The sequence below is a fragment of the Taudactylus pleione genome, unplaced genomic scaffold, assembly GCF_031769625.1.
Source record: "Taudactylus pleione unplaced genomic scaffold, aTauple2 ptg000201l, whole genome shotgun sequence".
NCBI classification, from domain to species: domain Eukaryota; kingdom Metazoa; phylum Chordata; class Amphibia; order Anura; family Myobatrachidae; genus Taudactylus; species Taudactylus pleione.
The window spans coordinates 18,724,972-18,750,546 of record NW_028284603.1 but is presented as its reverse complement, the minus strand read 5'-3'; the positions used below and the strand labels follow the sequence as shown (position 1 = coordinate 18,750,546).

At 40.8% G+C, this 25,575-nt stretch overlaps 1 protein-coding gene across 1 annotated transcript in view; it reads right to left on the bottom strand.

Annotated features, from left to right (window-relative positions):
• ABCG5 (ATP binding cassette subfamily G member 5) overlaps positions 1 to 25,575 on the bottom strand; it is a 59,081-nt gene that overhangs the window by 12,238 nt on the left and 21,268 nt on the right. Inside the window, exons 5-12 of the mRNA XM_088477520.1 lie at positions 21,976 to 22,108; positions 13,264 to 13,403; positions 11,973 to 12,102; positions 6,784 to 6,997; positions 5,892 to 6,097; positions 4,627 to 4,765; positions 4,359 to 4,544; positions 1,249 to 1,361 (exon numbers count right to left, since the gene is read on the bottom strand). Of these exons, the coding sequence (XP_088333646.1) occupies positions 1,249 to 1,361; positions 4,359 to 4,544; positions 4,627 to 4,765; positions 5,892 to 6,097; positions 6,784 to 6,997; positions 11,973 to 12,102; positions 13,264 to 13,403; positions 21,976 to 22,108 (1,261 nt within the window). The remainder of the gene's footprint in view (positions 1 to 1,248; positions 1,362 to 4,358; positions 4,545 to 4,626; positions 4,766 to 5,891; positions 6,098 to 6,783; positions 6,998 to 11,972; positions 12,103 to 13,263; positions 13,404 to 21,975; positions 22,109 to 25,575) is intronic.

Genomic DNA, 25,575 nt, shown 5'->3' with positions numbered 1-25,575 from the left:
TAACTAAATTTGTTTTCTTTAGCAATCAATGTTTATTTTTTATTTTTTATATTATGATTTATCTTTTACAGATCTTGTTACTTTCCTTGTATTAATGTCTGTATCATCCATTTTCTAGTGTGTATCTCTTCTGATACTTGTTCTTTTGCTGTTTGCAGTTTTTTTTATATCAGTCCAATCCAGTTGTATTTTGAATGTACATGACAATTGTTTGTCCTTTTAAGTTGCTAAACTCTTAAAAGGAGAGCTCAACCTAAAAATTATTATTTTTCAATGCCCCTTCTATTCCAACTAATAGAACTGCTGGGTGTTCCATGCAGTGTGGGATATTCTTGACTCAACTACTCGGGTTGATGTTGGCCATATAGCGGCCAATCCTGCTGCTTCCACTGATCGCTGAATGACAGGATGTCAGTTCAATTTGGCCACAAACATAGTTGGCCAAACTGGATGAGATCTGGTTGTTCTATATACATGTCTTCCAGCTTCAGTCCAGGTAGCCTATAAGTGAGATTGGAAGGCAAGTACACACACAAATAGATGGTGATTATCTTCTTAATTATTTTACCAATATGTCCCATGATGATATATTTAGTTTATATAAGACTATTATTGGTCATTAGAGTTGTTTTGGAACAATGCGCTGTCCTATCAGGAGAATTGATCATTATCTCCTGCATTATCTCTTCATATACGGCAGTTTTTTACCAGGAAAAGCTTAAATCTAAACTGGAGATATTGATTTGCTCTCAGTTTAGCTGATTAGACAATATAAGGTAGTTGTCCAATGATCTCCCTCAACAATTGGTCTATGCCTACAGACTATGCTCATACTACAGTATGTGATATTTTATATTTGGTTCTTCTAGGTTAGAGTTGGGGTGCACTATTTTTGGAGAGGGGTGAAGGAAATTGTTTGGTGTTGAGTTAAAATGGTTCCATGTTGAAATGCAAAACTATCATTACAAACACACTTCCATCTCTTATAAACAGCTTGTTAAAATCTGTTCTTGAATAAAATGTATAACTAAACAATATGTGATAAGAGTTTTAATGTCATTTTGCCTTTTGTCATGTCCATCTATTACATAGAAATTGCATTTTGTATTTTGTTTGAATTGCAACGTTTAGATACATATAGGGTATTTTGAAATTCACAAGGCCAATGTAATGACTTTAACGTTTCCTATGTTACAGATTAATACAGCTACCAATAACATTGTATTAGTACAATTTACCATAACTTACCGCAAGTTAAATCCAAATCATAAAACTCATTAACTACAAGTAGTTCACACGAATATCTCTGGTATGTGATGTAGCTTAGTATTTGGAAAAACTGGGGCATTTCTTGTAAACTCCTGAAAACAAAAATTACATATTCTTTAAAAGTTTTTTTGGTAATTATTTATATTTCAGAGAATAGCAACCCCACCCCTGCAAGTGGTAAGACCACAGGAATCCCGTATCCAGAACACCTGCAATGTTTCGGTAACTAATGCTGCTTTTCCCTTGATACCTTACTTAGAGTGATTGACTCTAGGCCCACCTTACAGGGTATTGGTATTGAGAATGTTGAAACTACACTTACTGCATTTGCGGATAATGTACATATTAATTTATTGAATATTTCTTAGGCGGTTTTGGGTCAATTTCAGGATTTTTCTTCAATTTTGAGAAATCGTTAGTCTTCTATCTAAAACGTGGATTTATTCACCCCACTTGGTCAGCACTATTACCACTTTAATGGGCAAAGGGGCAAATTTCATACTTGGGTATTGTACTTCCTAAAAATAAGCACAATCTCTACAGATACAATATTGGGAACACTTTAACTATACTCACTACTGAATTGGGGGAATTGAGTCATCTCCAGTTATCTTTTTTGGGTAGGGCAAATCTTTTGAGAATGGTGTATTTCCCAAAGCTTTTATACCCCCTTCAAGTACTCCCACTTTTCTTAACCCGAAAAGATTATCTCTCCATTGCTCGTCTATTTTGCAATTTCATCTGGAATAATAAACTTGCAAGGATTGGGGTGGTCAAGTTATGCCAACCTAAAAATAATGGAGGTATTAATTTTCCAGGTATATTGAATTACAATTATGTTGCATCATTTTGTTATATTAAAGACTGGCTGACTGTTCATCAGATCTACATCAATATCCAACTGGAAAAAAAATTCTACCTCGTATATCTTTAGTAGCCTTTTTACACATGGCACATCGGGAAATTCCACCTGAAGTACTGGTTGAGTCTCCCATTTCCAAATATTCCAAAATACGGAATATTCCGAAATACAGAATTTTTTCTAACATGACTGAGATAGTGAAACCTTTGCTTTTTGATGGTTCAAAGTACACAAACTTTATTTAAGGTACAAAATTATTAAAAATATTGTATAAAATTACCTTCAGGCTGTATGTATAAGGTGCATATGAAACATAAATGCTCTCTGGACCTGATTCAGAGGCGCACGCTATTTGCGTGCGCTCGCTCTGAATCAGGGCGTCCCTATTTTTTCTAATTCCGGCCTCCAGGCCGCTCGCACAGCTGTGGATGACCACCCACAGCTTGTGCGAGCGGCCTTTTGATGGTCGCGATTATCGCGACCATCTGCATTGCGAGGAGACCCTTGTGGTAGGGTCTCAGCACTCGCAATGCCAAGTGGACTTCCAGCTCTAATAGAGCCGGAAGTCCACTACTGACATCACGAGTGATGGCAGTAGGGCCGTCCACAAACGGCAAGCATTCCTTCGGGAACGCCTCCATTTGTTCAGCCACCCTCCCACCTGCCTGCAAAATGGGTCGAGCTGTCGATCAACATAGACAGCCGCCCCGTTTTGCTGTGAGCTCCGGAGCGAGTGAGGGTCTCACTCGCTCCGGGCTCGCGTGCGCACTGGGCCCCCATAAACCCGCTTGCGAGCACTAAGCACTCGCGAGCTGGTCTGAATCAGGCCCTCTGTGTTTAGATTTGGGTCCCTTTCCCAAGATATTTCATAATGATAATGACTCATCCTGTACTGGACAACCATCTTCTTATAACTACGAGGAACATTTGGTTAATATTCAGACATACATTTAAATGAAACCCTAACTATTTTATTCACTTACTATTCTTACAGAACACAAATTTTCAAAATGGCGAGGCCTCACATAATTTTTTCAATTTGGGACGAAAGGGGGCTTTGCACAGTGGGTCAACTAATTGATCCTCAGTCTCACAAGCTGTTGTCACACTCTGAAGTTGTTACTAAATATCCTTTTATGGGCACTTTTGGCTTTTTTTTTACCTCCATGCTCAATATTATATGAGCAAAATTTCTAATTTAATTTCCGGTGGATTCCTCAGAACCTCTTGAGAAATTTTTTTTTTACGTACGGGCATGGCCCAATGGTTGGAACAGTTTTTCTCATTGACAATTGATGACCTCCTTGCCATGTTATTGTAATCTATTAATACTTTTCTGGCAAACAAATATAATGAAATGTATCTTAATATTTTTCTTTGATCCTATATTTCTCCTCACATGAAATTTTTAATGGTTCTATTAGACAGCTCTGTTTGTCCCAAAAGTAATCTGCCATCTGCTGACCATTTTTTACTGTTTGTGGGCCTGCCCTTTGATTAGGGGTTTGGCATTTTGCTACTAACCATTTCATTAATTATGCTCCACTCACTCCAGAATGGGCGATTTTTAGTATTCTACCATCAGACATTAGAGTTCCCAGTGACGTTAGGAAATTGTTATTAGCAACTTCATTGGCTGCTCGTAAAACTATCCTGCATTTGGATTCAAAACTCTCCACCAACCCTTGAGTTGTTTAAGGAGAAACTTTTTTTTATTTCCCTCATGGATTGGTTGGAGGTGTTTCTCCATAAAGAGGCCGTGTTAAGAAAATGTTGCTACTTGGAAGAGTTTCATAGAGGTTCTTCCCCTTTTCACTAAAGAGGCTGTATATCATTGTTTTCGTAACACTTTGTGGTACGAAACTCGTATTTATTTAGATGACCCTCCAGTCTCCTCTTGATAATGTATTGTTCGGCTCGGTTCCAAATTCTTTCCTTATGTACTGTATGTATATTCTGAAGTGTGAATTTGTCATCACTTTTGTTTCATATCTTTGTTATGTATACTACCATTACCATTTACATATTGTCTTGCTCATGATTGGATAATGCTATTGTATTATGCTTCAATAAAGAAAATTATTTAAAAAAATATCGAAAAATTGTTAAGCTTTAAATTAATTAACAAGGCAATGGCATGTTCACTGATGATAAATGGCATGTCCTTATGAAAGTGATGGTTTAAATCCAAAATATATCACTCTGTGAGTAGTATCAAAGATCTCACCTTAAAATTCCCGATCCGACAAGGATCCCGGCAATGTTGAGCAGAGCCACTCCTGCATTGACAATATTCGGGTTGTTCACTACACCGAGAATTGCAAGAGCAAGTAGTTCCCCCATAATATGTGGTACCAAAATTGCAGCAAGGAAAACCCCAAATCTTATGGGCTCTGGATTTAGTCCTACAGTCCTGCAAAATACACAAGTATGCACATGACCTTTAGATCTCACAAGCCCTGTTTAGAAATACATAATGTGAAAAATGAACATACCAATACATGAAAGCACCAAATATGACCACACTGAGAATGCTGAAAGGCATGATATGGATAATGTAAGCTAGAAGCATTTGCCACTTCTTGTATAAACCATCCTTGCTTTCCTGGTCACCGATTGCCCTCAGGGCTGGGACTGTAGAACAGAAGAGAAGATTTATTATTAGTTTATATCTGTGTTCTGACTGATAAAGAATAGAAGTTCTTATCATTTTCCAACCTGGACCCAGATTACATCTATGATTCAGCTTTGCACCCCATGATTAACTATGGAACTGATGGTTTATGTACAACTCTGATGTTTTGCCAACTGTGCATGTGCAGGATCTGTAGTGTGCATGTGCAGATCAGTGGGCGTCTTATTACTTAAGAGGCCTCCTGCGGCTTTTGCATACTGTACTAGGTTGCAATGCTTACTACAGCATCCATCTCTGAATCAGGACCAATATAAAGAACATGGTCCATCAATAACCATATAAGGCCATTTTATTTAGTTCACTGTTACCCACAAATTAAATAGTATTAAAAATTAATAGGACATTGTAAACTAATTATATTTTCTTTACTTTTCGTTAACAATGTTTTTGAAATAGGAGAGAATACAGATTCAGTATCATTCTATTAGTTTAAAAAGAAAGGACACACAGATTAATGAATGAAAATATGTATTAAAAAGCCACCAAGACATATAAACCAACCATAACACTGCAGCTGTCCTACAGACCTACAGTATAATACAGGTTGAGTCTCCCATATCCAAATATTCCGAAATACGGAATATTTTTAGCATGAGTGAGATAGTGAAATCTTTGATTTTTGATGGTTAAATGTACACAAAGTTTGTTTAAGGCACAAAATTATTAAAAATAAAGTATAAAATTACTTATAGGCAGGGTGTATAAGGTGTATAGGGAACATAAATGAATTTCATGTATGTACACAAACTTTGTTTGACGCACAAAATTATTGAAAGCATTTGTATAAAATTACCTTCAGGCTGTGTGTATAAGGTGTATATGAATCATAAATGCATTCTGTATTTAGATTTGGGCCCTATTCCTAAGACATTTCAATATGGTATACAAATATTCCAAAATACGGAATATTCCGATATCCAAAATAGCCTTGGTCCCAAGCATTTTGGATATGGGAGACTCAACCTGTAATGTAATAATTGTAGTTCTGAGGATTCTTGACATCTAAAATTGTAAGAAGTTATCTAGTTCACTTATGGAAATGTGGAGAATGTATTAATTACTTACATAATGCAACTGCATTAAGTAGTCCTGTGTATGAGGTTCCACCAAGACATTGATAAAGGACCCCTATCCGGTCTTGCACTGCTCCAGTTAGCACATCATTGTTTAATCGAACGAGAAAAAATACAATGAAAAGGGCAAATATAAAATTTTGGGAAAGTCGCATTATTATTCCAATCTTGTTCCTAGATAAATTTCTTACAGTTCTCCTAAAAATAAAAGTAAAAAAAATTTCAGTGTGATTCTTCCAAAAGCATCATATACGGCAATTACCTACTGGTCCAGTCTGTACCACCCTGTTTTTTTTAATCGATCAAAATATACAAGTTGCCCACGAGAATACAAAAATGGGAATTCATTGTCCCAACTCTCTAAAACAGAACTTTTGTTTAAAATTCATAATATTTGTAGCAGTTTTCCTCTATTGAAATAATGTGATTTTACCAACAGTTACTTTTTTTGAGGGGGGGGGGGGCTCCTGTTCAATTATAATTTTTTCTCTCATTTGTCTCGCTGGCTGACACAACTTTGAGTGTGATTTCCACATTGATTTACTAAACCAATTTGTCATACATTCCTCCAGTTCTATACTTAACACTGATAAATCAGTGAAGACAGAGATTTTACAATACTGTAAGTGCTCATTTTCTTTGAAAGGCTTGAGTAAATGATGACTTATAGTTTAATTTGCCTTTAAAATATTTGGTGATTAGCAAACTGGCCTGTAATTACTAATATATATATATTTTTAATCAACATGTTATTTTTTGCTTTCATTACAACAAATATGGCAATACAATTACCAGTTTTTGTTCTTAATTCATATTTTATATAAAAAATAATAATATGCATATATGATACAGTAAGCAAGATTGGAACTTTTATGCCCTCCCACCTTAATAAGACCACAAGTTTTGATAATTCACTTGGCGTCTCTTTCCGTTTCAATGGAATGACTTTCAGCTCTTTAGAGTTCTTTGATGACTCAATTGACTCTAGGGTGCCCTGGAAATTTTCAGAGTCTCTGTAGACAGATACAATGGCGTGAACTCTATTGTATGTGTCCACTTCACGTTCTTTAGTTCGTGTGTCAACAGATGTAAGGTCCACTGGAGAGAAGATAGAGAATCTCAACATACATATGTTACATAAGTGGAAGCAATATTTTACAAACATACTGTAGATTACTAGTTGTGCAGAACACAGGACAGGATGCTGGAGTGCTGCAGAACGTGTCTTCTACTCAGCAAAACTGGGCATAAACTGAAATACAAGATGGCCACTGACAAAGTGCCTGCACCTGTTGTGGTTGGTATAATGCAACTTCCTCCAACCACTGTATCATATATCTACACATATACAGTATATTACAGAAAGCTTAGTACATTGAAATTATAAATTAAATCTAAAATACAATTTATCCTTATAGGAATGACATGTCAATATTTATAAATGATGGAATAATGCATCAGAACTCCAGTCCTTGGGAAGCCCTAGCAGTGCAAGTTTTACAGATCTTCTCAGTATTACAAGTGACTACAAGCACCACCTGTGGATCTTTAATAATGTGTCAGCCAGTAATAGATACACCTGTGCACCCACTAGGAGATATGAAAAATGTGCACTGTTTGATGTTCCCAAGGACTGACGAAGAAGTTGGGAAACACTGGAATAATTTATTTTAAATGTGTTAGCAGAGTTAATTGACAATTAGTTGGAAAAATCCTCAATTCGCCTAAAATATAAAAAATAATTTTCATTAGAGTCTATTTAGATATGACAAAATATGGAGTTTTACAGAATATTTGCACCTTCTTGCCCCATCCAAATTATCCCACCAAATACAAATCCAATGATCCTGGGATTCTCTGTTTTCTTCTACCACTTGATAACTATGATGATTCCGCAGTGATAAATGATATTATGATAAAGATATGTAGAAAAAGAGGATAAAAACCTCTAAACAAACCAACGTTATGGTCTATCACACAGGTTCTTAAACTCGGTCCTCAGGACCCCAAACAGTGCATGTTTTGCAAGTCTCCTCACATAATTACTAGTGAAACTGTTAGCTGCACCTGTGGATCTTTTAAAACGTCTCGGTGACTAATGAATACACCTGTGCACCTGCTGGGTGGCCTGCAAAAAGTGAACTGTGTGGGGTCCAGAGGACCGAGTTTGAGAACCACTGGTCTATCATATAATATTTATTTATTCGATGACCCTCTGTTGGTGGTGCACCCAAAGAGTTTGTGTAATACACATTCAAAAACCGTCGCAAAGGGCAACAAAAAGACAAAAACTACTTTTTGCCCCAAACTTTTTGGGGCACTCTTGAAAACAATTAATTGAAAAATTATAGATTATGAATGATATAATGATAAATAAAACTTTTATTAAATTTTCTCTTAAAAAAAGTGATGGTTAATACACTCCAGATACATAATCAATTTACATATATTACAAAACATTTTTATGGAGTTGTTATAATAGCATTCTGAATTTGCATACATAGATGTATGTTCAAGGCGATCGCGCGTCCTACTATCAGCTGCGCGAGCAGCAGCTACTTTTATTTACACCGCTCCAGAAGCCTTATCTTACACGGATCTGTGGCTACAAGGTACTCTCTTTTTACTTTCCCTCATCGCTCTCTCTCATTTGGGGGGATGCCGGTGACTTCTCCTGCAATGCCAGTGTGGTAACAGGGGAAAGACACAGCTGACGACCCAGAAAGCAGAAGCACTGCTGTTGTTTCTTCCAGGGTCAGCAGCTTCCTCCCTCTCATCCCCTGTTCGATGCCCCAGACAGGGGAAAGTAGAAGTGGATAGTCGCCCCTCTTGTCACCCTGGAACTTACTATTTTCACTGACTTAATATAGGTGACACCCAATACCCTGTTTGCTGGTTGATATATCCAAATACCAATTGCATCACCTATCTAGGATTATGTGATATTTAGTATCATTACAGCTATGTCTTGTCCTAACAGGGACAAGTGATTCTATTATTTCTTGCTTCAATCAGGTTAGCACTACAGATGTTTACAGTGTAGTCATACTTTATTGTATGTTTATTCATTTATATGTGTTTCAGACGAGTCATGTCTAAATTGAGGACATAATTAATGACTAGCATTCATTTGTGTTTATCAGAGCTGATCTGTCTACACCGGTTTCTATATCTGATAAAGTATCAGTATAAGCTGTAGCAATTTGATTCTGATTGAATTTACTGTGTACTTATATGTCTAACACAAGCACTAACTTTGAACATTTAGAAATTACCAGTCTGGGACTTCTGACTAATAACTAATGGTTTAAGTAATTCATATAAATGACAATTGTAGTGCCAAAACTTGACTGAGGCAGAAATCAACCAACTATTATAATAAAAGAGTAAATATGTATTAGAGGCTCTATCATTATTTTTATGCTTAATTTGGAGTGGATGTACATCTCTGAAGGCTAGTGAAATCCTATACATTATTATTTATAAATGTATTGCTTTTGCCTCAGGGTTTATTATAGAGACATTTTCGCCTTGAACATACATCTATGTATATAAATTCAGAATGATCTATGTGTTACATAAAAATGTTTTGTGATATATGTAAATTGATTATGTATCTGGAGTGTATTAACCATCACTCTCTTAAGAGGGAATTTACTAAAAGTTAAGTTTTATTTATCATTATATCATTCATACTCCTATAATTTTTCAATTAATTGTTTTCAAGAGTGCCCCAAAAAGATAGTTTTCGTCTTTTGTTGCCCTTTGCGACGGTTTCTTCTACCACTTGCCTGATTCAAACAAGTTGCAATGTTGTCAATGCCCCTCCTCCTTGAATATCTCTTTAATGCAATGGGAAGTAAAGGGGAATGGCTTTGACAAACACCACTGTGTATTTGAAACAGGCCTGCCCCTATAGCAGAGAGGAGAGCAGTAATATCTTAGTTAACTACACCCAAAATTAAATTTTAAGTCCTTGGTGGCATCCATGGCTCTTGTTTAAGGAGTCTGAGCACCACAGGCCTATATAAATAAATAAGTCCGTTTTACCCATATTGTACATGGTACCAGCTGCGTGGCAGTATTAATGCCATATATGTATACAAAACAAAGACTTTTGCTATCGACGCTAACAATAGTATACTGCAAATATGTGTGTATTTAGCAAATAAAAGCATGGTGGCTTTTATTCATATTTTGATAAAAACATTTAAGCTTGCAGCCCATCGTATAGTGACCTTAATTCTCTGCAAGTTCCTACACTAGCATATATGCCCAACACACCATTAAATTGTCTATATGCCTGGGGACATGATGGGGTTATTCTGATCCTTTGTGCCTGCTGCCCTTGAGAGTTCACGCTTCAGAGTCGAAATGTCAACTCTTTAGCAATTTATCTGACAATAATAGTAGCTCCACCCCTAGGCAGAGGTACTTCCCCTCCCTAGCGCTTTTCCTCTCCTCCTGTTATTGTTTGTCTCTGTGTAATATTTTGAAAACAATTGCAAAATTCCAATGACTGCTGATGCCTTGCCGTTGTTATATATTGCTTTCTATTGTGTATTTAAGTCGTCCATTAATTTATTGCAATTAACACTTGTATATAAACCATTAAGCTAACTTAATACTAATAAATATTGACAAAGACACTACTGCATTGGTTTAAAGATCAACGTTATTTATTTATTATAATTAATTTTAATTCAATAAGGTTGGCAAAGAAGGATGCTACCAAACACCAGCTCTAGCCAATTGACTCTCTTAAAAAATTGGGGGACGACTAAACCGCCCCCCCTCTATAACTGCATAACCTGCGCTGTGCAGGACTCACCACCCTTTACTATGGCACAGTGTGGACGTTCCGTAAGGAAACGCCCGCTGTCCTCCCGCAGGGGTAGGACATACCCACCGTCTTTCAAAAGGGTAAGTGCCCCACAACGACCACTTATGCCACATGTGGCCACTGGCTAGTAGCGCCTTCCCGCCTTCTGACACCGCTTAACTTTTCTTAAAGGGTAGTAAGACAAACAAACAGATAACTTTAAAAGCTTTGGGCGGGTGGGTGGGACTTCCAAACTGAAAAGAGGCTGTACCATATTCAAATCTCACCTTAAATAGCCCCTTCAAAGATATACGCCCCAAAACCTACTCATAGGCCAAATCCTATGACCAATCAATACCAACAAACCAATTAATCTACCTAGTAACAGGTTCCTACCCTCTAACCAATTACAAAAAATTAGGCCACTTATATTGCTTTGTGCTTATGCAGCCCTCAGCTTATTTTATTACAGTATCTGTCTCTCGTCAACCTGTCAATTTTTGTTGTTGGTTTTGAATAAAGATAAAATGCAAAAAATACATTCACATTTTGGGTGGAGATTTACCAGCTGATCGTCCTGATATATTATATATATTCTGTACAAATGTGTTTATACTCTTTTTGAGTCTTTTGGAAAATAGGTGCCGTTTTTGTAATGCAAAGAATTTTTTGTCCTCATAGTACAGTATACAGTATGAATGCTAAAATATCTATTTCCATGTTGGATTCACTTAAAGTCTACATTTAATGACCCTTAAGAAGAATGAGTTACGCAGAATGCCTGTAGGCTAGCAGGGCACCCTGGGAACTGCTTTGTATATATGGGCAACTAGATAGATAGATATGAGATAGATTGATAGATATGAGAGATATACATATATATGATATAGATCAGTGGTTCTCAAACTATGTCCTCAGGACCCCACACATGTCACGTTTTCCAGGTCACCCAGCAGGTGCACAGGTGTATTCATTACTCCCTGACACATTTTAAAAGATTCACAGGTGGAGCTAAGTATTTCACTTGTTATTCTGTGAGGAGACCTGGAAAACATGCACTGTTTGGGGTCCTGAGGACCGAGTTTGAGAACCTGTGATATAGATGAATACAGTATATATGAGATAGATAGATATTAGATAGATATGAGAGTTATACATATATGATATAGATGAATACAGTATATATGAGATAGATATATATGAGAGGGATATAGGTGGGTAGGTATATAGATAGATAAATAGACTTCTTACCATAAAAATCAAATGGGTTGGAATGTTGTGGACATTCATATCCACAATCATCGAAGAATGAAATCATTTCTTGAGGGTTACCACAGAAAATAAGTTCTCCACAACTCATGATAGCAATCTTATCAAAAAGCTGATTTTAAAATTAAAAGAAGACATTTCATGTTACAGTAAATAGGATAATAAACATGTATTTATATATTGTAATGATTTATACATAAGTTGAAGAATTGCCTTCCAAAATTCCACTTACTACTAAATGAATATGCATAAACTTCAATATATCAGAACCGTATATGTTTACTATAGTTTAACATTAGATAACAAAGCCAAACCATGTATCTATACTTTACATTTGCATGTTGTTTGACGGAATCTTATTTCTTTTACTGGGTAAATGTTAAACATATTTTTTTCCCTCCTTTTCAATTTTTAGCATCCCTTAAATTCTGGGGAAAGTTATTGAGCGGTACATTGTAATCACAAAATTATTTTCCCTGTAGCGTATGACGACAAAGCACTTTAAAAGTTGGTACATTTTTTAATTTTTGCTAATACTGTATTATAAATTACTACTTTTGTTTGCTGTTATTGGTTCTAGGTTCTGTTAGCTTTGTTGTTTTTTTTTGTTTTTTGTTGATATCTTAGGCTGGGTATACACTGCCGTTCCATTGAACAGCCGATATATCTATAGCATGCATCGACGGGTGTTTACAATATATCTGTGAACGACCTGCTGCCCAGTTGGGAGTCCTAGAACAGGCAAACTCACATGTTTTTAGACTAAAAAAAACTCTTACAATTTAAACTTTCATCCAGATGTTTTCCCATTTTGAACATAAAACTCGTCCAATGTGAGAGTTTACTGCTAAACTCTCACATTTTTCGAAACTCTCACCCTATTACATTTGGCCCCATGTCTTTTCCATGTGAGTCAGCAATAAAGAATATTTTAATTACACCATTTATATCAATAGAAGTTTATTTTAAAATCTCTTTGTCAATATAATGATCAAGTTAAAAAAAATTGTGTAATAAGTATAATGTTGAACATAAACAATAGAACGTGTTTAATGCATAAATGAGATCCTGGAAACTACATTATGGTTCCAGGAGAGAAGTGTAAGAGCCTAGCTGGGTAATGTGTAAACTGAAAATCACGGAGCAAAAGCTGCATTATTTCGACACAATATTATTTGCCTGTTTCCAATAACACTCACTTTGCAATATAAAATTATAGTGTACAACAAAATTGGTCATGGACACATACAATGGGTTTTTTTTTTTTACTTACTTTGAATAGTTCTGAGCGTGGCTGGTGAATTGAAATAATTACTATTCTGTCCTTACGAGCCAGCTCAGAAAGCAGCAAAACGATATGATTTGCCGTCATTGAATCCAAACCAGTAGTTGGTTCATCAAGTAAAATGATTTCTATGAGGGATAGACGAGCGTTAGAGGCTGAACAAATGGATAAATCAGCCGTGATCATTACACTCTATTTTCCCGGCTGTATGGACGCATTAGAATTATCTGTCACTAATAATTATCATAAGCTGAAAAACACGCAATGATAGCCACTGATTATTGTTTATGATTTGCTAATTACTACATCATTGTCATGCTACTGAAATTGTTATTTTTTTATCTTCTAACTGGGTAGGACAATATTGATTTGCCAATCCCGACCCAAAAATGATTGGAATCGGTGAGTTGGGGATCTTAAACATAAGATGGCGGATCGGCGTCTGGATATTTCCATTTAGATGTATAGCCCACATAAAAAGGAGTGTCATAAATAAAAGTAAATTTAAAATGATACCCTTTATTGAATCATTTATTCTATTTTACTTTTGGGTGTGCATATATTTTATTACTAAGCGTTCAGGTCTCTTCTTCAGATATCATAAAATTTAACAGCTTCCAGAGACTATTTAACAATCATACTCAGTAAGTCTTTTATTTGTATGTTCACTCCCCAGCTCTTCCTGATTCCTTCAAATACAGATACTGGAAATCCGAATGGTACAAAGTCCTGACAGGGTCGGCTAACTACCTTAACCTCCCCCTAACCCTTCCTTAGTGGTGCCTAATCCTAACCTACCCCTGGTGGTGTCTAACTTTAACACCCCCTTCCCGCAGCCTAAACCTAACCCTAACCTTCCCCCAGTGGTGCCTAACCCACCCTTGCCGTAGCCTAACCCTCCCCGGGGGGTTCCTAACCCTAATCTCCCCCAGGGGGTGCCTAATCCCACAATCCTGGCTAACTGCGCATACTTACCACTATCCGGACGTTCGGGATTCCGGCGGTCGGGATGCCAACGCCGGTATCCAGATGTCCTTCATGATATTGGTGACGGCATTATACGGGCCACGGGAGTCCCGCATCGGTATTTCGACTGCCGGCATCCGATCCACCAGCATATAAACTGCATCCCAGGGGCACTACTGGGGTACTGTATATTGGGCCCTACTGTGAGCACTGTATATTGGGCACTATATATTGGGCGCTGCATAAGGGGCACTGCATAAGGGGCACTATAACGGGGAATTTCATAAGGAGCACTGCATGAGGGGCAGTACAACAGGGGACATTGCATAAGGGGCACTACTACTGGGTGCACTGCTACAGGGGGCCTTGCCTAAGGGCACTACTACAGGGGACATTGCATAAGGGGCACTACTACAGGGGACATTGCATGAGGGGCACTACTACAGGGGTCATTGCATGAGGGGCACTACTACTATTGCATTAAGGTGCATATGGAACGGAAAGGAATGTTCCCAGAGTGATGAGAAACAATGGTGTGTGATGTTGACACGCCCCTATTTTTCAGTGGCCAAGGCCCTTATGGCATGTAGACACGCAAATTTTTTGTCCTTTGGCGCACGCTCCATTTTTCATCTTGCCCTGGGCTCTAAATGCCCTAGTTATGCCACTGATTGTATGTTTCAGTGTCCCTATATATTAGGATGCATTGTATGTGGCAGAGTCCCTGGATATGGGTGTATGTATCTGGCAGAGTCCCTGCATATCGGGATGCACTGTATGTGGCAGTGCCCTTGGATATCGGGATGCACTGTATGTGGCAGTGCCCTTGGATATCGGGATGCACTGTATGTGGCAGTATCCCTGGGTATTAGGATGCATTGTATGTGGCAGTGTCCCTGGATATTGACAGTGATGTTCGGTGAGGTCAATGGTTGGGGAGGCACACATGGATATAGGTCTGAGTGCTGGGAGCCTGTCTCTCACTCACTGTAACTCTCTCCCCTCACTACACTAAGTTTCAGTGTCCATTGATTATCCTCACTGCATCAAAGTGTCTTTTCTTGCTGCTGCTGACTGAGCTCCGATCTCTAAACACTGCAGTGCACTTCCTGGTCACATGACACATCCAAGGTGTCCATCAGTGCTCAAGGCACCCCCCCCCCCATACTCAGAGGAATGCCTCTATTAGCTCTACTTCTGTTCAGCTTACTGCCCATTGTGGGGCCCTGCCCCCAGCTCTGCAAGCAGTGTCTGATTATACAGAAGTGAGGCTGAGCTGTTTCTGCCTCATCTCTCATCTCCCTGCAGTCGCAGGGAGCTCCACAAAGCTGGTGAGAGTTAACTATAAAAATGATTACAATAAACAAAGAAGGTGTTTCTAAGTTATAAATATCTTCTTTGTATTATTCTAATCATTTTTATATCAAATCTCAGGAGTATGACAGGGGAGGCTCTGCCACCTCTGCCTACCCTGACTGTGCATCCCTGGATATTGTATGTGGCAGTGTGCCAGATATTGGACTTCATTGTATGTGGCAGTGTCCCTGGATATTGAGCTGCATTGTATGTGGCAGTGTCCCTGGATATTGGGCTGCATTGTATGTGGCAGTGTCCCAGGATATTGGGCTTCATTGTATGTGGCAGTGTCCCTGGATATTGGGCTTCACTGTATGTGGCAGTGTCCCTGGATATTGGGCTTCATTGTATGTGGCAGTGTCCCTGGATATTGAGCTGCATTGTATGTGGCAGTGTCCCTGGATATTGAGCTGCATTGTATGTGGCAGTGTCCCTGGATATTGAGCTGCATTGTATGTGGCAGTGTCCCTGGATATTGGGCTGCATTGTATGTGGCAGTGTCCATTGATATTGGGGTGTATTGTATGTGGCAGTGTCCCTGGATATTGGGCTGCATTGTATGTGGCAGTGTCCCTGGATATTAAGCTGCATTGTATGTGGCAGTGTCTCTGGATATTGGGCTGCATTGTATGTGGCAGTGTCTCTGGATATTGGGCTGCATTGTATGTGGCAGTGTCCCTGGATATTGAGCTGCATTGTATGTGGCAGTGTCCCTGGATATTGAGCTGCATTGTATGTGGCAGTGTCCCTGGATATTGAGCTGCATTGTATGTGGCAGCGTCCCTGGATATTGAGCTGCATTGTATGTGGCAGTGTCCCTGGATATTGGGCTGCATTGTATGTGGCAGTGTCCCTGGATTTTGGGCTGCATTGTATGTGACAGTGTCTCTGGATATTGGGCTGCATTGTATGTGGCAGTGTCCCTGGATTTTGGGCTGCATTGTATGTGACAGTGTCCCTGGATATTGAGCTGCATTGTATGTGGCAGTGTCTCTGGATATTGGGCTGCATTGTATGTGGCAGTGTCTCTGGATATTGGGCTGCATTGTATGTGGCAGTGTCCATTGACATTGGGGTGTATTGTATGTGGCAGTGTCCCTGTATATTGAGCTGCATTGTATGTGGCAGTGTCCCTGGATATTGAGCTGCATTGTATGTGGCAGTGTCCCTGTATATTGAGCTGCATTGTATGTGGCAGTGTCCCTGTATATTGAGCTGCATTGTATGTGGCAGTGTCCCTGTATATTGAGCTGCATTGTATGTGGCAGTGTCCCTGGATTTTGGGTTGCATTGTATGTGGCAGTGTCCCTGCATTTAGGTTGCATTGTATGTGGCAGTGTCCCTGGATATTGGGCTACATTGTATGTGGCAGTGTCCCTGGATATTAAGCTGCATTGTATGTGGCAGTGTCTCTGGATATTGGGCTGCATTGTATGTGGCAGTGTCCCAGGATATTGGGCTTCATTGTATGTGGCAGTGTCCCTGGATATTGGGCTTCACTGTATGTGGCAGTGTCCCTGGATATTGGGCTTCATTGTATGTGGCAGTGTCCCTGGATATTGAGCTGCATTGTATGTGGCAGTGTCCCTGGATATTGAGCTGCATTGTATGTGGCAGTGTCCCTGGATATTGAGCTGCATTGTATGTGGCAGTGTCCCTGGATATTGGGCTGCATTGTATGTGGCAGTGTCCATTGATATTGGGGTGTATTGTATGTGGCAGTGTCCCTGGATATTGGGCTGCATTGTATGTGGCAGTGTCCCTGGATATTAAGCTGCATTGTATGTGGCAGTGTCTCTGGATATTGGGCTGCATTGTATGTGGCAGTGTCTCTGGATATTGGGCTGCATTGTATGTGGCAGTGTCCCTGGATATTGAGCTGCATTGTATGTGGCAGTGTCCCTGGATATTGAGCTGCATTGTATGTGGCAGTGTCCCTGGATATTGAGCTGCATTGTATGTGGCAGCGTCCCTGGATATTGAGCTGCATTGTATGTGGCAGTGTCCCTGGATATTGGGCTGCATTGTATGTGGCAGTGTCCCTGGATTTTGGGCTGCATTGTATGTGACAGTGTCTCTGGATATTGGGCTGCATTGTATGTGGCAGTGTCCCTGGATTTTGGGCTGCATTGTATGTGACAGTGTCCCTGGATATTGAGCTGCATTGTATGTGGTAGTGTCTCTGGATATTGGGCTGCATTGTATGTGGCAGTGTCTCTGGATATTGGGCTGCATTGTATGTGGCAGTGTCCATTGACATTGGGGTGTATTGTATGTGGCAGTGTCCCTGTATATTGAGCTGCATTGTATGTGGCAGTGTCCCTGGATATTGAGCTGCATTGTATGTGGCAGTGTCCCTGTATATTGAGCTGCATTGTATGTGGCAGTGTCCCTGTATATTGAGCTGCATTGTATGTGGCAGTGTCCCTGGATTTTGGGTTGCATTGTATGTGGCAGTGTCCCTGCATTTAGGTTGCATTGTATGTGGCAGTGTCCCTGGAAATTGGGCTACATTGTATGTGGCAGTGTCCCTGGATATTAAGCTGCATTGTATGTGGCAGTGTCTCTGGATATTGGGCTGCATTGTATGTGGCAGTGTCTCTGGATATTGGGCTGCATTGTATGTGGCAGTGTCCCTGGATATTGAGCTGCATTGTATGTGGCAGTGTCCCTGGATATTGAGCTGCATTGTATGTGGCAGTGTCCCTGGATATTGAGCTGCATTGTATGTGGCAGTGTCCCTGGATATTGAGCTGCATAGCATGTGGCAGTGTCCCTGGATATTGGGCTGTATTGTATGTGGCAGTGTCCCTGGATTTTGGGCTGCATTGTATGTGACAGTGTCCCTGGATATTGAGCTGCATTGTATGTGGCAGTGTCTCTGGATATTGGGCTGCATTGTATGTGGCAGTGTCCCTGGATTTTGGGCTGCATTGTATGTGACAGTGTCCCTGGATATTGAGCTGCATTGTATGTGGTAGTTCCCCTGGATATTGGGCTTCTTGTATGTGGCAGTTCCCCTGGATATTGGGCTTCATTGTATGTGGCAGTGTCCCTGGATATTGAGCTGCATTGTATGTGGCAGTGTCCCTGGATATTGAGCTGCATTGTATGTGGCAGTGACCCTGGATATTGAGCTGCATTGTATGTGGCAGTGTCCCTGGATATTGAGCTGCATAGCATGTGGCAGTGTCCCTGGATATTGGACTGCATTGTATGTGGCAGTGTCCCTGGATATTGGGCTGCATTGTATGTGGCAGTGTCCCTGGATATTTGGCTGCATTGTATGTGGCAGTGTCCCTGGAAATTGGGCTACATTGTATGTGGCAGTGTCCCTGGATATTAAGCTGCATTGTATGTGGCAGTGTCTCTGGATATTGGGCTGCATTGTATGTGGCAGTGTCTCTGGATATTGGGCTGCATTGTATGTGGCAGTGTCCCTGGATATTGAGCTGCATTGTATGTGGCAGTGTCCCTGGATATTGAGCTGCATTGTATGTGGCAGTGTCCCTGGATATTGAGCTGCATTGTATGTGGCAGTGTCCCTGGATATTGAGCTGCATAGCATGTGGCAGTGTCCCTGGATATTGGGCTGTATTGTATGTGGCAGTGTCCCTGGATTTTGGGCTGCATTGTATGTGACAGTGTCCCTGGATATTGAGCTGCATTGTATGTGGCAGTGTCTCTGGATATTGGGCTGCATTGTATGTGGCAGTGTCCCTGGATTTTGGGCTGCATTGTATGTGACAGTGTCCCTGGATATTGAGCTGCATTGTATGTGGTAGTTCCCCTGGATATTGGGCTTCTTGTATGTGGCAGTTCCCCTGGATATTGGGCTTCATTGTATGTGGCAGTGTCCCTGGATATTGAGCTGCATTGTATGTGGCAGTGTCCCTGGATATTGAGCTGCATTGTATGTGGCAGTGTCCCTGGATATTGAGCTGCATTGTATGTGGCAGTGTCCCTGGATATTGAGCTGCATAGCATGTGGCAGTGTCCCTGGATATTGGGCTGTATTGTATGTGGCAGTGTCCTTGGATATTGGGCTTCATTGTATGTGACAGTGTCCCTGGATATTGAGCTGCATTGTATGTGGCAGTGTCTCTGGATATTGGGCTGCATTGTATGTGGCAGTGTCCCTGGATATTGAGCTGCATTGTATGTGGCAGTGTCCCTGGATATTGAGCTGCATTGTATGTGGCAGTTCCCCTGGATATTGGGCTTCTTGTATGTGGCAGTTCCCCTGGATATTGGGCTTCATTGTATGTGGCAGTGTCCCTGGATATTGGGCTTCATTGTATGTGGCAGTGTCCCTGGATATTGGGCTGCATTGTATGTGGCAGTGTCCCTGGATATTGGACTGCATTGTATGTGGCAGTGTCCCTGGATATTGGGCTGCATTGTATGTGGCAGTGTCCCTGGATATTTGGCTGCATTGTATGTGGCAGTGTCCGTGGATATTGGACTGCATTGTATGTGGCAGTGTTCCTGGAAATTGAGCTGCATTGTATGTGGCAGTGTCCCTGGATATTGGACTGCATTGTATGTGGCAGTGTTCCTGGATATTGGGCTGCATTGTATGTGGCAGTGTTCCTGGATATTGAGCTGCATTGTATGTGGCAGTGTTCCTGGATATTGAGCTGCATTGCATGTAGCAGTGTCCCTGGATTTGGGCTGCATTGTATGTGGCAGTGTCCCTGGATATTAGGATGCATTGTATATGCCAGTGTCCATTGATATTGGGGTGTATTGTATGTGGCAGTGTCCCTGTGTATTGGGATGTCTCCTGTACCTGCCTAGCAGAAAGCTCATGCACTATTGTGTTAGGAGAAGGAGTTCCCTGTTAGAAGATATGGTGCACGTGGTAATAGAGCCTCTGATGTGTGTGAGATGAGGGGCCAGATCTTTCGATGATGAGTCACTGTCTGCCTGGATGTGTAAAGAGTTATATGTCCTGCTGTGGAACCATTGAACCCAGGTATGTGACCATATGGAGTGCTATGATATTTTTGCCTAAAACTGTGCTGATAGAAATGTATTGATTTGCAACCATTACAAAAATGCTGGAGGAGGTTGGCATTGAGTCTGCATATATTCCTTATGGTTATCAGTCATCAAGATGTATGTGCTGAAATGAGTGAAATAAAATTATTATTCGTGTTTTCATTTTGAGGCGGTCTGGTGTACAATGTATATTTATAGTGCACTGCGCTTACATCATCTAGTCGTCAGGCTGAATAGGTCCGTTATGTGTTTAGTATTGAACCCATTCTGTATTGCTGCAATGCGGGATATATCACTGATATCTCCAGTGCGCAGCACAGTTTCGGCGTGATGCACTGTCCACATACACTAGTTTGGGGACCTACACTCATCAAACTGACAGGAACTGACACCATCTTCAGATAGCATTATTTCCTGGAGTTCTGTTGCTTCCTATGGTTTGCAAAGAAAGTTCGGTCCCGTTCTGCCCTCCCGTGCGCATGTGTGAACTCACTTCACGCATATGCAGTAATACTGCTGGGTCAAACCTAGCAGTATGAACGTTTGCTTTTACTAGTGGCAAAGTAGCTGTGGTACTGCTTGCGGTGATGGCATGCCTTTTGAAACAACTGTCCCTGCGCTGGAGCAATTTAATATTGTTTGGTATTCACCGCCACAACTCGCTACGAGTCAGATACTTAATTAACAGGGACCAATCGGTGCACAATGATGAATATGCTCCTATATACACTTTGCCCTTCAGAACTGGATTCCTCCATATCCCTTGGTAGAGGCCTTTGAAGCGGGATGTAGTCAGTATCTCGGCGTGTGGGATGCAGACGGTCGAAATACCGGCGCCAGAATCCCGACCGTCGGCATCCCGAAGGTAAGTATCAGAGTTTAAGGGGAGGGTTAGGCTTAGGCACCGAGGAGGGGGAGGTTAGGGTTAGGCACTGGGAATGAGGAGGTTAGGGTTAGGCACTAAGGGGGGAGGTTAGGGTTAGGCACCGGGAAGGAGGAGGTTACGGTTAGGCACTAAGGGGGGGAGGTTAGGGTTAGGCACCTGGAAGGGAGGGGTAGGGGTGAGGGTTAAGGTTAGCTTACTTACCTAGAAGGGTTGGGATTCTGACTGTCGGGATGCCGCTGTCGGTATTCTGACTGGCAGCATCCCGACCGCCGGTATCCCATACCCAACCCCTTTGAAGCATATAAGATGCCTTTTAAAGGGAAGGGCTCAATCCGAAAGTGTAGAGTGAGAGACCCAGAACCATTTGGGCGCCAGGACTCTAAATAGATGCTTATCAGCCACTTCAGTCTAGATGCATATTGAATCATTTGTGCAATGACTGAAAATGCAATGGCCATAGATCAAACTATATTTCAAAATCCACTCACTTGGGTCCTGAATTAGCTGAGCTGCAATAGAAACCCGACGCCTTTCACCGCTGGATATGCCATTGAAAAGGCGTCCTCCAATTACAGTGTCACCAACATGGGTCAGACTCAACTCAGCCATGACAGAATCTACCTGAAAGATAGAGGCAAAACACATAACAACATGACCCTATTTAATACACAAATTAGTACACACATAACACATTATAGGAAAATGAAAACATTTGTTGTAGCTGTTTACAGTAAACTTTTTTTGTTCTGTTAATTGTATACAGCATAGTGACATTTTTCAGCGTGTTTGACTATCAATCTCTAATAACTATTGAAATGAGCGGGGACAGAACTGGTAGCCAATGAGATAATCAGAACAGCAGTACAGAGTATATCAGTAGAGGAATAGGCTAATTGTGTGGGGCAATAACAAGCCCACTATTGTGATTGTGTTAATAAGGACAGGGCTGCAGGTGACAGGGACAGTATAGTAATGGCAATAAAAAATATTTTAGTTATACACTAGGTAAAATAGGCAGTGCATGGAAGAGATGACATTTAATGAGAGAGCTATAGAATACTAAAGAATTATGCAAAATACAAGATCCTTATTAAATAACCAGATCCACACATTGTTCTTCCTACCCACGAAAATACCAGGTGAGGTAGCCCTCTTGGGCAAAGCAAATAACATAGGTAACAGTGGGTGAGACAAGCAATATATGGATATATACTAAACAATTGGGGAGATATGAAATAGGAGAGTGAGATGTACGTTTGGAATCATTAAGTTAATGGATTTGTCATCCCAATAAAGTACCAGACAAGGCAGCTATCTTGGTCCCACTATATAGGTTTCAATGTGCAATATAACAATACATGGAGAGATGAGATATATTTGGTAAGTACTGTATGAAAAGTTAATAATAAAATACCCCTGAAGTGATCGTTCAATGTGTTGTTCATCATACCCATAAAGGTACCAGTAGAGGCAGCCATCTTTGGCAAACTGCATAGGTTACAGAGGGTGGGAAGAGCAAATGTTGAAGGTGAGATGCACAGTGGGGAATTACAGAACAAAGCATAATAGAAAACATATAAGACAACATAGAAGCAGCCAATTTTGGTTGTATCAAAGTGGTTTACATAGGTGTGCCGAACTCAGGTTAATGTAGATGTCTGGATGGTGAGGTGATCTATATAAAAAAATTAATAGGAAGGATTTTGATGGTAAGAAGGGGATGTTGTTAAGTGACCGCCGGTCACAATCCTGACGCCAGCATGCCGGCTAGGGATTTATGACAGGCGTCGAGATACCGATGCCTGTCATAACCCCAACGCCGGAATCCAGAACGACGCGGGACAGAACGAGGTAAATCCGAGAGCCCGTCCTCTTAGCCGCGGGGGGGGGAGGGTTAGGTTAGGGGGCTCCTGGGGGACTTAGGTTTAGGCACCCCCCAGGAGGGTTAGACTAGGGGAAGGGGGATGATAGGGTTAGGCACCCCCCGGGAGGGTTAGGTTTAGGGAGCAGGGAGAGGGGTTAGGTTTGGCACCCCTGGGGGGAGGTTAGGCACCCTAAAGAAAGGTTAGGGGGGGAGAGGGGAGGGTTAGCGTTACCTCCGCTGTCGGGATTTCCTCCTTTCCGCCTCACATTGTTGGGCAAAACAGCCGCCGGCTTTACAATCCCATTCCGTAAGAAGGCCTAAATGGAGCTGAGGCCTGGATGTTGCAGGGGCTCTGATAGTGTGGAAGCATTGGATTGCCTGGACCAAAACGGTGTAGGGCCTATACTGTAAAGGAGCAGGGTGGTATGTTAGCCTGCATGGGTAGGGGTCTTGTTGGTGTAAATATCTCAGGTAAAGCAGTGCCCTAGGTGGAGTCGGGCTGAGGACATTTGTAGGGTCAGAATAGAATGGGGAGAGAGGCTGAAACTCCAGGGCCTCATGAGCTGCTATATGAATGGTGCTAATCTTGCAGAGAGCTGCTGGATGAGGACTAGGCCAAAACCGTGGCCACAATTTGTGAATCTTAAAATAAGACATTGACTGGATGTAATCCTTCCATGGCATTCAGATGAAGGCTTCCATGGGCATAATTAAGTAGGGCATTTGGTTTCCATACCTGGCTGCAGGACATGAGTGTGCCACTCTGTGGTTTGGTAATTAGGCCAGAGGAGGGATTTGCTCTTGCAAGCCTCAAGAACCTCAAGAGTGATGGCAAGATCTAGTTTGGGCTGCAGGGTCGATTTCCATGAGGCAAGTCTGTCCTCTTGCTCAAAGAGATCTGCACTTTACTTCCAGATTGGGCTTTGTAGTTAGAAACATAGAAACATAGAATTTGACGGCAGGTAAGAACCACTTGGCCCATCTAGTCTGCCCCATTTTTAGACATATTATTACCTCAACTCTTACTGATCCTTACTTCTTTTTTTTTTTATTTCAATATTTTTTATTTATTTTCAAGAAAACATAAACACTAATAATAAAAATAATAATAAAATAACTGTTTACAGCACTTTAGACAGTCTATGTGTGGTCATTCACATAGAATATACCCAATAATATAGGTCCAACAGGACATATTGCAATGAAATTTCACATTTGCATTTAGAGCACATAACTCGGGCACATATTGTATAACAAAATTAAGACAAATACACAGCTTCCTTACGTAGATATATATCGCAGTTCATGTACATATCACCACTGTTACATCATATTGGGTACGGGGAAATTAAGTACTACACACAGTTATATCCCATTAGTTATCTGCATCTGATCAAGTCTAGTACATACATTGAATCCAGCCATCTACCCCAAACAAGACGGAATTTCTTCTCAGCCTTCCTAGCTAAATACACAAATTTCTCATGGGCCAAGGTCTCATTTACCAGTGCTATCCACTGTCCTATCGTTGGGCCTTCAGAAGCCAACCATGTTCTAGCAATACAAACCTTGGCTAGCATACATAAATGAATAACATATTGTGCAAAATGTTTATCTAATGTATCTTTTTCAATAAGAGCTAGAGTACACACCATTGGGGTTAGCACATCCCGGGGAACACCAGTGGACACCAATATAGCATTAACCTCTTCCCAGAAGGAACTAACAGTAGAGCATGATCATAATAAGTGCCAGAAATTGCCACTAGGGGAATTACACTTTGGACATTTTGAATCAGATCTACCTCTGAATTCAAACAAGCGATCTGGTGTTAAATATGTTCTTTTCAGAAGGAACAACTGAATTTGTTGAAACCGAATTGTTGTAGTAGCCATTTTTGGGCTACTCAGGGTCCCTTTCCACACATCATCTGGCAGTATTCCAAGGTCAACTTCCCATTTTTGCCTAATAGATGGTAAATCTGTAACATGATGTTCTCGCATTAAAGCTGCATACATAACAGACACCAAGTGCCTTGGTCCAGCAGCTTGTAATAGAATTTTAACCGGGGAATCTCAGAACATTGGAGGAGCATCCACAAATTGTGCGGCTATGGCATGACGAAGCTGAAGATATCTATAAAAGTAATGTTTTGGGGTATTAAACTCACACTGCAGCTGTTCAAATAACTTAAACACCCCAGACATATATAATTGTCCTAACG